General features: G+C 42.0%; 1 protein-coding gene across 3 annotated transcripts in view; it reads left to right on the top strand.

The window, feature by feature from the left end:
* Nucleotides 1-8316, top strand: part of SNX4 (sorting nexin 4) — a 52004-nt gene extending 43688 nt beyond the window's left edge. For all 3 annotated transcript variants that reach the window (XM_006017909.3, XM_006017911.3, XM_006017910.2), the window contains 5 exons: nt 220-309; nt 1373-1472; nt 3685-3830; nt 5709-5823; nt 6229-8316. In XM_006017909.3, coding sequence (XP_006017971.1) covers nt 220-309; nt 1373-1472; nt 3685-3830; nt 5709-5823; nt 6229-6276 — 499 coding nt within the window. In that variant the 3' untranslated portion in view covers nt 6277-8316. The remainder of the gene's footprint in view (nt 1-219; nt 310-1372; nt 1473-3684; nt 3831-5708; nt 5824-6228) is intronic.
* The last annotated feature ends 4689 nt before the right edge of the window (nt 8317-13005 follow it).

Raw genomic sequence — 13005 nt, forward strand, 5'->3', positions numbered from 1 at the left:
ATTGTAGTAACATCTTAAGAAACAGCCCCACTGGAGTGGTTATATTAACTGTTCAGAGTAAAAACGCACCTTTTTAAATCTAATAATAAAAAGCACTCTAAGGTTATGATCCTGCCAACAAATGGGGAGGAGGGGGGCAGGATGTGCATGTGTGCAGCTATGTGTAGGTAAAGGCAAACCAATGGGCTTCACTTTTAACCAAAAGTTGTGCTTTACCAGGTATTCTTCTTCTATTGATGATATATTAGAAGAGGAAGAGCATTACGCTGATCAACTAAAGGAATATCTCTTCTATGCTGAAGCCTTGCGGTGTGTATCTTGACATCCAATTCTCTCTTTCTATTATTGAAATGACATGCTTCTGCAGAGTTCAGTCTGTTATTGGACCCTTTACAACTGTTACTCTAAAGAAAATGTTTGTGAAGTCTACAGATGCCTTGCATTTTTATTTACTTTCACCTTTGATTACTCTGTAAAGCAGTTGGAGTTGAACACAGCTAAAGCGGTGAGTACTTGAATGGCAACCTTCACGTAAATCCCAGGATTAGTGCTGTGCGTCTACTAGACCGCGCTCTTCCCTCCAGAATTGGAAGTGATCAGTGTCACGGTGCATTCTTGCTGAAATACCGTTTTTTCAGGAGCTTACACTTATGGGCATTCAGTTTTCTGTGGTAAATTTTGAACTGTCCTGAACAACTAGTTGAGGTTGAGGCCTCCCGCTTGCCCTAAAATCGTGCCATTGCTGTGGATAGATAAAAATTGCTACTCTCGCTAGAGCGGCAGCAGCACTTGTGTAGGTCATCAGTATGGTTCCCACATGGTTTTTAAATCTGCTAGTAAAGTTTGAAACTCATTATGGCATCCTTTTTGGGTTAAAAATACAGCAGAAATCTAGCAGTAAACATTTGTTACAGTATTATAGAATTAAAGACATTTTAGTAGGATCATATGCATTTTTGCCAATAACATAAGCACAAGATCCAAAATGGCATGCATGCATCTTGGAATTTCACCGTACCAGATTAAAAATATAATCTTTTTGTAAGTATTTTCTTACTATGTGGAGACTTTTGTATTGCATGCGAAATCTTGACATGAGGCCTTAAAGGGAGAAACAAAAGGATAAGGTTTTTGTGTCGGTAATTTTATATTACACAGTTTTTGGTTGTTTGTTTGTTTTTTTTTTAATAATTTTATCATGCTGACATCAAAGTTAAGCTTGCGTTGATAAGACTGTTGAATTTGGGCTAAATAAATATCCAAACATGATGTTTGCCAAGAGGATCATTTGTACCATACATAAAGCTGAGAACAGTGGGAAGGAGGACCAAAACGAAGTATTTCATGACACATCTTTTAATTACACTTTCAGGGCAGTTTGTAGGAAACATGAGCTAATGCAGTACGACTTGGAAATGGCTGCTCAGGACTTAACATCTAAGAAACAGCAGTGTGAAGAGTTGGCGACAGGAGTGAGTCTGTTTTTCCATTTTCTTCTCCAAGGCTTAGATATTAAGAGCCAGGCTACTTATAGTGACATCTAAATGGCATTTAATATACAACATGCTGACAGCTGGTTGTAAGTCAAGGTATCATGTGAGCTGTAGATCTCTTAGTGGTTTAAAGTAACTTATTTCATGATGACTTGTGCTGTCTGTGCAGGACTTCCTTCATTGAAGACATTATAAATAAAACAATGTTAGTACTCTGCTACTTTTGATTACATTGCAAAAAGCAAAGCTTGCTAGTTACAATCCTTTAGAAAAAATCCTTTTTGCATCCTTAAAGCTGGATGCAGCCAGCACCCTTTTTTATATGGGTGCAAAAAGCTACATAGAGACTTGTATTCATATAAAGGCATTGTAAACATGGCAAACAATTACCACTAAAGCCATATATTTTAACGTGGAATCATTTTAATGGATTCTATTTGCTGTAAATTAAACATTACTTAAAGATCTGAAGTTGATAACTTAAATACTCATTCATTAAGTAGAGGCCCACTTCCAAGTTTACTCTGGCTAATGGAAGTCATTCCATTGAATCTAGTGCCCTGTGGCTCAAGTAACAAGAATCGAATCTATCAAATGACTTCCTGGTAAATGCTGAAGAGCTTCAATAGCAGAAGCTTCTAATAGTTTAACTATATTGAGTTTTTTCTCTACTGGTTTTAACTTGAACACTGACACCTCTTGCAGCCATCCAGGAACTTCCTTCCTTGAAGTAGAAGGGTCCTTGGCATCACTGTGTGAGCGCTATCAGTCATGTATTGAGTATTAGGGCTATGTGAGGCTTTGGATCTGGAGAAGCTTTGGACGCTCTGGTGTCCGAAGCAGCATGTCCAGATCGAAGCACTGGCTTTGTTAGGCTTTCCGAAGCAGTTCAGAGCTTCTGAAGCTGTTTGGAGCTGCTTTGGAGATCTGGCTGTAGAGTATAATGGGGAATCAATGAAATATCTATAGCTCTTGTTTGTTTGTTTGTTTGTTTTTTGTCCGATTTTTGGATGAAATATTTGCAGGGATGGTAGCCTCTCCTGAGAGCATGACGCCTGCCAAGTTTCAAGAAGATCGGTGCAGGGGTTCGGGGGGGAACTGCACCCCAAATTCTTAAACTCGTGTTACAACACAGGGGTGTAAACATTGCCGGGGTGGTGGCCCCTGCTGAGGCCACAAAGCCTGCCAAATTTCAAGAAGATCAGTGTAGGAGTTTGGGGGAACTGCACCTCAGGCTGCTGACAGGCAAAACTCGTAGCATGGGTGACACTGTTAAGGCGCAGTAGGGTGAAAGCTGCAGGGATGGTAGCCTCTGCTGCAGCCATGATGCCCGCCAGCTGTCAAGGAGATCAGTGTTGGGGGGTTCTGGGGCCCTGCACCTCTGGCTGCTGACAGGCAAAACTCGTGCCATGGGTGCTTGTGCAACTGTCTCTGTCTTGGGGGAAACTACTGCAGGCTTGGCTGCTAAGCTACTGTGTTACCAGTTACCAATCAGTCATGATTCACTCAGGGACCAGCTCAATACACAGTTGCTAGCTAATGTAACCAGTTAATTAGCAAGGATTAACACCTACAAAATCACAGATTAAGGAGAGGAAAGTATCAATGCAGATAATCAACTGCCCCAAGACAGACAGTCAGTTGCACAAGCACCCATGGCACGAGTTTTGCCTGTCAGCAGCTAGAGGTGCAGGGCCCCAGAAGCCAGACTCCCCCTGCACCTATCACCTTGAAACTTGGCAGTCTTCGTGGACTCAGCAGGGGTGACCACCCGTGCAGTTTTCACCCTGCCGTGGTGTAACACGTACACGTGACATCAGTTTTGCATTCAAGGATTCTGGGTACAGTTCCCCCCAAACCCCTGCACCTATCATCTTGAAACTTGGCAGGGTTCATGCTCTCAGCAGGGGCTACCACCCCAGCACGTTTCATCCAAATCGGACGAAAAAACAACAAAGTTACAGATATTTCATTGATTTCCCCATTATACCCTACGGCCGGATCTCTGAGCTTTGGAGCCGCTTCAGCCAGATCAAAGCGGGAACCCGGTCCGGAACTCCGGATCTGATCTCTGGCATCCCAAGCGGCCGGATCCAAAGCCAGATCAATTGGCTGCCTACTTGCACAGGCCTATTGAGTATCACTCTAATTGGCACAGCCTCTAGCCTTTTTTTCCCGTTTGCTTCTCTAGACTGTAAGAACCTTCTCGCTAAAGGGAATGACCAGCAAGCTATTTGGTCAGGAGACTCCTGAACAAAGAGAGGCCAAGATAAAGGTTCTAGAAGAACAGATACATGAAGGGGAAGAGCAACTCAAATCTAAAAATCTGGAGGGCAGGTAAAGGTGCTGATGGCTTCAAAGAAAACAGGACTTGTTTTAGTTTCTTTTTTTTTTTTTTTTTTTTTTTTAAAGGATGTTTTCAAAGGTGTTTTGTGTTTTATAAGGTTGGTTTTTTTTGTTTTTTGTTTTAATATGTTCTTGGTGTTTATGAGCTGTCTATAAAAACTCCTGTCAGTTGCAAGTTGTGAAATACAGTACAGTTTGCTCCTGGTCTGAGGAAGGTGGCTTGTGTTAAAGTTGATGACTTTCACAGTTACCTAGACCCATTTAAGGGACTGACTCTTACAGGGTTTTTTTTTCTTTTTATGTTTAGCTAGTAATATGTTTAGCAGGTGGGCTGTAGGCAAACCAGGATCTGAGTGTTCTAGTGGCTACTTAACTGTATAACTCGGATATGGTTTTAGTTTGATCTGTAAATACAGTGCCTGACATGAGAGCTAATAATTCCTTAAATATTTTCATGAAGGAGGGTTAACTTCTGTTTTGAGAGAGTTCAAATATTTTTGGCAAGCTACATTTTGAACGGCTTTTTTTTTTTTTTTTTTTAATTTTTTTTTTTTTTTAGTATCCTAATAAAAGTTCCTTGAGGAGTGCAAATAAAATAGCAATGCGTTTTTGTGTCGGATCACATTCATTTCAGTAGAAGAAAGACAAATGTGTTATCTCCAGGATAACAGCTAAAAAGATAAGAGACTAGTTCACACACAGTTCAAAACAACAGAACGCTCAGGAAAAATTAGGACACCGTAAATCTATTTCCTTAATCATCTTGACAGAAGTGCTAGACATCTGCTTTTGTAGTCCTAGCAGTTTTCAACTGGGGCACCGCTCAGTTTGTGTAATCCAAGAAAAATAGTAAGCTAGGAGTTATCTCGTATATTATACTGGTTCTTCCACTTTGGGGTAAGTGGAACTGGAAGCAAACTTGTCCTGTTCAGTTTTAAGATTTTTAAGACCTTGAAATGAATTGCTTCAGCCATGTATGTCCTTTTGTTCATACTCTGGCCACTTGTGACAGAAGGTGTGATTGCTCAAAGTGGTGGGTGAATTTTCCAACTGTAAGCCCCCAGAGTCTCGCTGAAATATCTTGTGTAAGATGCAGGATGCTGAGAGAAAGCTCCTCAATAGTATTTAGCGAGATCTGACAACAGATTTTATTTGTTGAGATCCTTGGCAGTCCTGCTTGCTTGTGAAAATCTCATTATTAAAAACCTTTTAAGAATTGGATGGATGAGTGCTCCACGCATTCCTTGGAGTATTACTTCAAGTAGATGTACAAATGAGGGTTGCATCCAAGGCATGCAGTAACTACCACTATCCAATTTTAGACTGTACAAATGTAGCACTTTGACAGAGCTATTGGGTATTGACAGTTTCTGAGTAAGTTCAGTGGCGGCATATTTTTTTAAAACGTGTGTGTTTTAAGCGGGCCAAACATTAAACTCGGAAACGCCAAGGTCCACGTAGAAAATCATTGCTGGAGTTCTAGAAGCGCAGGGAGTACTGAGCTCGCCAAGTGCCAGCATGGGTTCTGGCCAGAGCCACCACTTTTTTTACATGGCTCTGGAGCCCAGGGGGTGGACACCACTGCTGTTTTGTCCCACTGCCCCTCAGCACCACACCCACTCACGCTGAATTCAGCAGCAGAGAAGAGGATGGCGGGTGGCACTGTTCACCCCTGAACTCGAGTTGCATGAAAGCGGTGACTCCAGCCAGTCTCGTACTGACTTGCCAGTGACCTCAGATGGCTACGTGGTGTTAAGTGATGGGCTGTTTATACAGGCTTCATGGGCTGCATCTAGCCTACAAGCTGTAGGATCAGCACCACTGTATTAAGACAGTCAAGTTGCCCAAACAGTCTTGTTTTCATTTCAGAGACTTTGTGAAAACTGCCTGGGCAGACATTGAGCGATTCAAAGAGCAGAAGAACCGGGACTTGAAAGAGGCTCTTATAAGCTACGCTGTAATGCAAATTAGTATGTGCAAAAAGGTAGGTTTTGCTTCTGGCGGGCAAGGCAAATGTGTTAGCAGGGGGCGCAGATGGAAGTCTGCAGCAAGGGAGAATTGCAGCCTCAAAAGTCTGGAAATTGGTAGGGTAAGAGCTGCAACACAATCCATACTGCACTCCAAGATGCCATGTACTTGCTGCCCCTTTTTTTGACACAAATTGAGATTAAGTGAGATTCTCTTGTTTAAAAATGTTATATGGATTGAGTCATGCAGTACTTCTCCTTTTACATTTATAATTCCCACTGATTTCCATGAGTTTTTGGCATGAGTAAGTTGTAGAGGAGATGTATGTAAACAAGATCCATTTCTCTGTTTGTTCCCAAACTCCTTTCCTTAGATTTAAACAATTCACTTTTTTTTTCTTTTGTTGTGTCCCCCCCCCCAGGGAATTCAAGTTTGGACGAATGCAAAAGAATGCTTCAGCAAGATGTGATCATCCAGACAGTAACTTCTCCTCAACAAAGTGCCAGACAACAGAAGCACAAGTGCATGCCACCAATACTAGGTTGCTATATGATCTACATATAAATTGTGAAATAATTGAATTGAGTGGATCGTTTTCTTTATGCTGATTTTGTAGCCGTGTTAATAGAGGACAACAGGAAATGTTCCCGAAATGGTTTTTTGCCCCAACAGCCACTTCTGTGGTATGTTTTACTGGTCACTGATACTGTAGGGGCAAAAGGGTTAATGAAAACTGCAACTATGCATTGGGGCACAGGCTTAGAAAGAATCCAAGTAACCCAAAAAAGCTTGAACTGAGCTGTTCTCTGTATGAGACCTGTGAACCACCACATTTGGTATTATGTCGATCACTTCCAGATGCCCTTTTTCTTCAGCCCTTTCTGTTTAGGATTTGCAGTGCTCTGGGGTGTGGGGTTTTTTTTTTCCTTGTTAATAGCACAGAATTGTGTTCTTGAGGTTTACATTATAAGAGGACAAAAAATAAAATTCATGCTTTAGGGCTCATTTTAAATGTCTCTTTGCATGTCCATGGAGATATGTGCATTTCCAAAGTTCTGTTTAAACTGTCTCAAGCTTCTGAGATTTTTTTTTTCTTACCCTCTACAGTAGAGGTATTTGTATCGAGGTTCTATACAGTACTCTCCACTTACTGTTTCCCACTAGTATTTAATGCAGAGATTGATTGATTGTCATCTCATATTTTACTAGCCAAGGAGACTAACAACCTAGGTGAGCCATAGGACCAAATTCAACTTGGTATAAGCAGGTGCTACTCCAGCAAACTTCGCCTGCTTGGACCACATGTGCATATGACCAATAGAAGCTCTTCATACCCAAAGCTGTTGTTTCTTTCCTTAGAAAGAGTCACCTCCTAAAAGGAAGAAACTGCATTTAAAACTATTTGGCTTTCATCTTGACTTTTCAAAACAGAATGTCTTGCAGAATATCACAAAAAACCTCCATCCTTTTTGCTTGGCTCTTGTAACACTGTTCCAGTACTCGTGCTGTATGATGACTTGCATTTACAGGTACTTGTGATACCGTGGTTCTTTATAGTGTAGGTGCTTTAAAAAGGGAAATTTAATAATTTTAATCTATTAAACCAAGCTACTTGCCTTTGTGGTACAGTATTCAAGAGCCAGTCCTCTTTAGTTCTTTCTAGCTTGGCAGAATCTTGAAATGATGCTGTTTCTAATTGTATAAAAAAACACTACTGTTCAAAGTTGGACTTCTCTACACATTTCAAAAAGTTTGTAGAATTTGCCAGACCTAATAATGACTAAGAAGCTTTTCTGTAATTTTCAGTTGTCATATACGGTTTAATTATCTTGGACCATAAATAACACTGTTTATTGAATGCTGACATACGATACACCAGAAAATCATCAACGTTTATTCTAAAGTAGACCTTGAATAAAGGTATTCATTTAAGCTTCTTTCTGCTGCAGTGTTTCAGTTGATAAAACCAGTTGTGAAAGAATTAAAACATTAACAGACCTAGTGTATGTTCAGATGTGAATTTTTAATGGTAAAACAGCTGGTTATGTAAAAAGTCCAACATTTACTTCTTTATTTTTTCTTCTTCTTTTTTCTAAGCAGGTGGTAATGACACGCATTTGTCATCTGCTGAGGGACTTTTCTTCTTCTGTCTATTAGTTTATAAACATCATTCCACTCTGAGAACTAAGTTATTTAGGTCCAAACATCAAGTATAAATGCAGGATTTCTACATTCCAAAAATGACAAGTTGCACATTTTGAGTATTTTGGTAAGCATTTGGAAATAGTGGTGCCTTAATTCAGTATCAAGGGCATTCAGTCAATACTTTCCATGCACTTTGATTTCAGTTGATAGATTTTTCTGGTGCCTCTTCTGTATTTCACACATTGTACAGCTTACTCGATGTATTAGTATGCCTTTTTCTTGCTAGTCGTACTAAATTTGAGAAGGGAACAAAAGTGTTCTTGTAAGCTTTGTGCCAAATATGCAAAATAAAACTGCTCTTTGATATTTGTGTTCTGTCATCCTTTAAAAAGTATAGTCTAGATTGTTTCCAGTATTCTAAAACGATCATTCCATATTTTAGGTTCAAGTTCAGTTAGTATCTGAGGCTGCTGACAGATGTGGGAAAAAAACCCAAACAAATGGCGCATATAAGGCTGAAATTAGATTCATATTGCAAACTAATGTTAGTCCCACCATGTTTTCTGGTTCAGACTGAGTGGAGTCGCCTGAGTTTGCATTTCATTTTGCCAGTGTTAGTAGCCCTGCAGATAAATGCACTGCATTTGAAAACTCATCTGAACCTATTCCAGCCATGCGGTTGGTCCAATAAAAGATACTGTCCACACAAATCCTTGCCTCTTGCCCACTTCCTGGACCACTGCAGCTACAACATCACTCGAACATTGCTGGGGTTAGAATCTTTCTGGAAAGTCTCCACTTAGTTCTCTCTCGCATTCGGTGCAAAAGCAGCATGCAAGTTGATGTGGAGTTAACTTCTGGAATCCTTTTTGCCTCCTTATTTTGCCTCCCTGCTTCTTTGAACAGAGTGGCATTAAAACTGTGTGTTGGTTTTGGCAACCGATGAAGGCTTTCTCTTGGTGTTTTTTTTTTCCACGGGAAATTATCTAGTTAACAGCCCTTTTCCATGTGGCTAATAAAGTCCACATGGCAAATGCACAGTTAAAAAATTGCATGCTTTATAAACTGCACAGTCAGTGTAGACTGTACAACCCATGCACAACTTGGAAAATATTCAAATAGACGATTGCATTTAAAAAGAACGAAAGATGTGGTAGGAGTAGGTTGGAGTAGTCCTGAGTAACCTTGCTCCAGCTGAATTCTTTAATTTCCCTGAGGTGGGTTTAAGCTGGTTGACCATTTAACCTACGAACAAACAACAAGTTTGTTTGTTTTGGGGGGGGGGTGGTGGGTGGGTGGGTGTGTAGTTTTTTGTTTTTTAAAAGGGAAAGATCATGCAGAATAGATATGAAGGAGTGAATGATGACACTGAATTTGTCTGGAGCAAGAAGTATTGATTAGCTGCTTTCAAGACCCCTGGGGAAGTTATGGAAATAGAGGAACAGACCAAATTGTCCGTCCAATAAGAAACTTGCCTACCTGAACCACCCAATACTAGATTATGCTGCATTGGTTGAACACCCAGCTCCTCTCCTTTCTAGGGAGATTTTTAGCTGTTTTGGGCACTTGGTAGTATTAGCAGTACCTGCTGTCCTGTGTATCCCCATACTGAGAGACTTGGGGCTTCCCCACTGTTGTGTTACTGCTCTGAGCCTTAAAAATATTCGGACTGCACAGGAAGTGGAGACAAACTGACTCCGCCACTTCTACAGAAGCCTCCTGATTAATGCCAAAGAAAACCAAAATTACTGTAGCCTGTCCCTCTAACTTTACCTTTTTCATTCATTTTTTTTTGACGGTTTATTTAAATTAATGCTTTATTTGAATTAATCTGGTTTACCCAATCAAAATTAACTTAATCTTGCAATTCTGTGCCACGACCAGTTTGGCAAGACAAAAGCAAATCTTAGTACCCTAGTTAGTGCTGAAGGATCTGCCTTCTCTAGACCAGCCAGAGGGGAAAATAAGAACAATTTTAGCCAAATGCTTTCCAGTGCCTGTGTAGTAAAGCAGGGTCCCTGAGTAACTAGCTGGGTTGTGTGTGCTGCCTGTGGCTGGTTTTTCAGCAGCTCAACTACCACACAGACACAGAAGCCTCCTGCTCCCGTATTCAGCTTTTCTTCTGCATGTGTGTGGTGTGAGTCTTTTCTTGCTGCATCTGTAAAGCTGAAGTGCCAAGAGCTGTTGCCTAGGATTCACTTTCCCAACTAATGCTTAATACTCTCCAAAATAGTATTAGGCAAGGATTGTTTCCCTTTAAAACTGTTCTCCTGCAATACTTGCAAAACGCAGGGCAATAGTGAGGTACTCGATGGTCTATGACTACTGTATCTAGCATGGACCAGAAGGTAGGGCAGGGTGGGACCTTGAAGACTAATTGGCTCAGAGGCGTGAGCTTTTGTAGGCAGCAGCCTACTTTATCATCCATTTCTAGCACCTGATGAAGCAGGCTGCTGTCTACAAAGCTTATGCCTCTCTAAACTAGTCATTAACTAGATGCCACCCTGCCTGACTTCAGACGAACATGACTAAGCGTCTCTGTGGCCTGTCACTTCAGTTTTAACTGAAGTCCCTCTTCATTCCCTGGGTCTCCTGCATCCGTTTGTTTCTGGCACTTGTGTTTTTTAAGTTTATTAGAATGGGGGCTCTTGCGTTCGTATGCTACTTCAAACAGAACTACTGCATTTTAAAGAGAGCTACACGCCCCAGAGGAAACGGGCAGAATAAAAGTGTGACTGAGCCTGGAAATGCACTTGACTTTTGTACTGAAATGTGTAGATGTGCATTAAGCTGGAGAGGATTGTTTTTTTGGGAGTGCATCACCAGCAGATAACAACACCCAGAGGGAGTCGCTGGAAGGTTAGTGCTGGAGCAATAGCCTGCATCAGACGTCAGCAACCTTTAAGGAGCAGCAAACTAGATGAGTGCAGCTAGCTCTGAAAGCAGGCCACTACTTCCAGTGCCAGCGCTCCCGCTCCAAACCCTGCGGCTGCTTTTCCCTACCCCACCACTGTCAAACTGCTGCTAGCTCCCGGGGTTTGCAGGCGAGATGATGTAGGCAGGCTGGATCCTGGCTGATGGCCATAGGTTGACCCCTGGCCTACATTGAGATTTGCGGTGCTAAGATCAGTGTCCCTGTTACTGCTGTCTTCCATCGTTCTGTTGCTAGAAGCCTAGATCAGATGAATAACTTGTGTCAGGGAGATGCAGCTGTCTAGCTGATAGCTCATAAAAATGTTAAGGTGTCTACTGGTAGTGCCACTTAACCTAAAGAAGTCTACCAACTGGCAGTGGCCTTGCTGCGGACGGGCTGTGATTCTATTCCTTGCTCTGCAGGGTCACGTTTGCAGTACAGCAGCCGTCCTACGCCTACCTGACAACTGCTCCATTGCCAGTTCCTTCCCCGAGCCACTGCACCTTCCAGCACTGGTGCCGAATATCTTATGCAGCAGCAGATTCTGGTAGTAACTTCTGATCAGTTCTATAGAAAATAATTGATTTGCAAGATGCTCTGGCTTTTCCAAAACTACAATTTTAACCTTTTCTCAGTTGCTTGGTGGGGAGCATCAAGGCAAACAGCTCTCCTCCAGCTCTTTAGCAGCACTCTGTTTGTTTGCTTGGAGTCTGTCTGCACGCTTGTGCACTTGTGCAATGTTCTCAAAATGTCTCTGCTTTTATGATGAAGATGACTGTCTTCCCAATGGTACAACTTAATTTTTTCATGCTGAGAGTACGTTACCCCTCTCTCCTCCCTCTACTTTTGTCCATTATCCACCTGTTTTGTTAGTCTGGAGTTTCTTAATGTGTTTTTCATGTGACAGAAAAATATTATATGGGAACGGTGTGTGCGTAATATATGTATAATTGCTGCACGAACAAAAGAGGCTCTTAAGGCTTCCCATTGAATGAGCAGCTGAGCAGATCTCATTATCTCTGCATTGGTTATCACCTCTAAAAATACTGCCTCCTAACTGAGCAACAGGAAAGAAATATGCTAATAGTATTGCTCTGGCACCTAGAAGGCTCGGTCACAGGCAAAAATTCCACTATGCTGAGTGAAGCGATTGCCCGAGATAGCTTCTGATCTGTTAGAAAGGAGAAAACAGATGGGTATAGACAGAGGGGAATACAAGAAACAGGGAGAGCCTATGCATGAGTATGATGGCCAGTGGTCTTGCTAACACCAGTGGCATGACTACCAAGTGTCTGGTCAGTGGGCTGCAGTACAGAGGTCTAGGGAGGTCAATGGGGTATGTCTGCAGGTACTCCTGGGAAGCACTGCTCAAACAGGAGGGCAGCATGGTGGGGGAGATCTCAAAAGCAGCATCTTCAAGCCACCGTGTGTGCAGCAGACTGACATCCTAGGCTGCGCAGATGTGGAAATCTGCCTCTTAGATTCATAGAATATAAGAAGGTGACTGGGTGGGAATGGTCTGGGAAGGGTTTGAAAGTGAAGTTTGTTTGTAGTCAAGAAGGGAGAGAGGAATTCAACAAGAGGGATAGTGTAGTCAAAATGCTCTTTGCAGCTATACTCTGGGTAGATACAAGGGGCAAGATTGTATCTGTCAAGTCGGGAGAGAAAGATGCTGCAGTAATCCCAAGTCAGGTGGTGTTCTCTCATACCTTGGGGGTCTTCAAGAGGAAGCTGGACAGATATTTGGCTGGGGTGATATGATCCTGGCAGTCATTCTGTCCTGGGGCAGGGGGTTGGACCTGATCTGTTTAGGTCCCTTCTGACCCTAAGTACTATGATAAATAGTGATGTTAGATGATGAGAACAGGGACAAGCATTTTCCTGTGTGGATGGATAGGGCACCTGTTTGTGGTCTGCATGTGAGAACCCACAGAGAGGTCATAGTTGAAGAGGATGCATGTGGTGGGTCTAAGATACTGGTAATGATCAGAGGACTAAGTGAAGAAAAGGGCTTGGACTTTGGCAGGAAAGTGGGGAGACTGAGTCCTATTCAACCTATGTTGGTCTTGAGTTGAAATAGAGATATCCCAGATGGGATTCTGGAGAGAGAGGCTGGGATAGAAATCAATACAGCTGGTG

This window comes from Alligator sinensis, unplaced genomic scaffold (assembly GCF_000455745.1).
Source record: "Alligator sinensis unplaced genomic scaffold, ASM45574v1 scaffold4_1, whole genome shotgun sequence".
NCBI lineage: Eukaryota > Metazoa > Chordata > Crocodylia > Alligatoridae > Alligator > Alligator sinensis.